Source organism: Euprymna scolopes, chromosome 45, assembly GCF_053919585.1.
Source record: "Euprymna scolopes isolate OS-2025 chromosome 45, ASM5391958v1, whole genome shotgun sequence".
NCBI classification, from domain to species: domain Eukaryota; kingdom Metazoa; phylum Mollusca; class Cephalopoda; order Sepiida; family Sepiolidae; genus Euprymna; species Euprymna scolopes.
The window spans coordinates 27,551,988-27,553,873 of record NC_136526.1 but is presented as its reverse complement, the minus strand read 5'-3'; the positions used below and the strand labels follow the sequence as shown (position 1 = coordinate 27,553,873).

Here is a 1,886-nt window from a genome sequence, read left to right as displayed (position 1 = left end):
TTAGTTCGTTGTTCTTTTGGAAGGATCCATGAATGTTTCATGGTAAACTCGGTGGGAATGATGGCATCTATAATCCGTGGGACTCAAGATGAAATGAGGTAAGATCTAATATTTGGACAATAAACATGACGAACAGTTTCTTGAATGTCATCCTTGATTTGAATAGATTCAGCAATATAAGTTGTCTCTGCTTGTAGAGATGTGTCTGTTCACCGACTGTTTGGTGTCCATGAAGGAATTGTCTTGGCTCCCTAGTGAGAGAACCGCTATGGTTTGAGTCTATCCCGATCCCGTGTTTTTCTTAGACTGAAAAATAAACGAATGAATACAAAAAAGGCACCAAGTCAAATCACCTGACACATTTAAATTTAAAACAATCACAGACCGACTACTAGAAATGTGTGGCCGGCCTAAACAAGAAAGATGGTGGTTGTCTATGGAATTTCTCACACACTGCCAAGGAGGAGAGGAAAAAGTAATGGATAATCATTACTTTTTCCCCAATACAAGTTAATTAATAAAACGGTTGGATAAACAACAAATAACAAGTTAATCCAGTAAACATAAGTCTTAACTTAGACAATTTTATAATTTCAATGTTTTAATTCAGTTAAATTTCTTAACTTTAATATGTTAATTTGTTGACAATTCAAATTAAGATTCAATAATTATAACTTTAATACAGTTAAAATTTCTTAATATTGATATATGTGTGCCACTGTCTGCTGTCAATTTTCAGTTTAAACTTAAAAATTCTCATGCATCTAGACATTAGCTAATTTTTACTATATAGAATGACCTGAGGAGCTTCATCCTTACAATTAGAACAAAGCCACTCCCCTAAAGTATCTTGATAATTAACTGCCACGCAGCTGAAATGGTACCAGCAGTCACAGGAATCGCAGCACAGCATGGGTGATGTTCCATCATTAGGAACAGAACAGGATGGACAGAAAAAGGAACCTCCTTCTTCTATAAACTCAGTTGATGCAATATCATCATTACCCTTAATTTCCGAGGCCACAAGATTATTTATTAAGAGCGAATTGTGTAGCACTTACCAACAAGTGAGAAAAAGGTTGCAAAGAGGCGGGTTTGAACTTCGTTCTTGCAACACAAATTGTTCCGAGTTACGGAAATCAATGTTACTTGAAGAAACACTAACCTCCCACGGTTGCACATGGGAAAAGGTCTTAGGGTACAGATACAACCCCGCTAATGACACTATCAGTATCGCTCAGAGATTTTGCAGTCCTGACCTGACTACAAAGAGACTTACACTTTCTGCAGCTTCAGGAGTATTTGACCCCTTATCCCTTTGTCTCCCAGTCACAATTCAGAGCCGAATTCTGGTAGCAGACATGTGGAAGGCAGGTTTGGACTGGAATGAGACACTACCTGAAGAAATGAAATCTGCTTGGAGATCTCTTTCTTATGAACTGTCTCAGCTGCACTCACTGTCATTCAAAAGAAGAACGTTTAATGAAAATGAAGATGCCTCTTTATGCATCTTTTCGGGTGCGTCAAGAAAGGCCTATGGATTTACCATTTATGTCATCCAAGGAGGGGTGAGTTCGTTGCTCTTCGCCAAGGCTAAGGTTGCGCCAGTAAAGACAAAGACTCTGCCAACCCTCGAACTGTGAGCTGCCTTCCTCGCTATAAAGTGCATTGGTTAGATATTGGAGATCTATGGAAGAATGAAAACTGTGGAATTGAATCTGGCCGTTGACTCACAAATTGTATTGACTTGGTTAATGACGAAGGTAACCAACAACAAGAATGTCTTTGTAAAGATTAGAAGTTAACAACCCTTCACCAGATTTTTTCAGGTTCCGAGAAGCCATAATTAGAGGTTGGTTAAGAAATCTGGACGATCTGATAATAAA

General features: G+C 38.3%; 1 protein-coding gene across 1 annotated transcript; it reads left to right on the top strand.

Annotated features, from left to right (window-relative positions):
• Positions 1 to 1,142: 1,142 nt before the first annotated feature.
• On the top strand, positions 1,143 to 1,643 carry LOC145269065 (uncharacterized). The gene has a single exon (XM_080124668.1). It carries the CDS (start codon positions 1,143 to 1,145, stop codon positions 1,641 to 1,643), a length of 501 nt encoding a protein of 166 aa, XP_079980794.1.
• The last annotated feature ends 243 nt before the right edge of the window (positions 1,644 to 1,886 follow it).

Coding starts and splice junctions, on each gene's coding strand:
- LOC145269065 (XM_080124668.1), top strand. CDS start 1,143: ATGTTACTTGAAGAAACACTAACCTCCCACGGTTGCACATGGGAAAAG.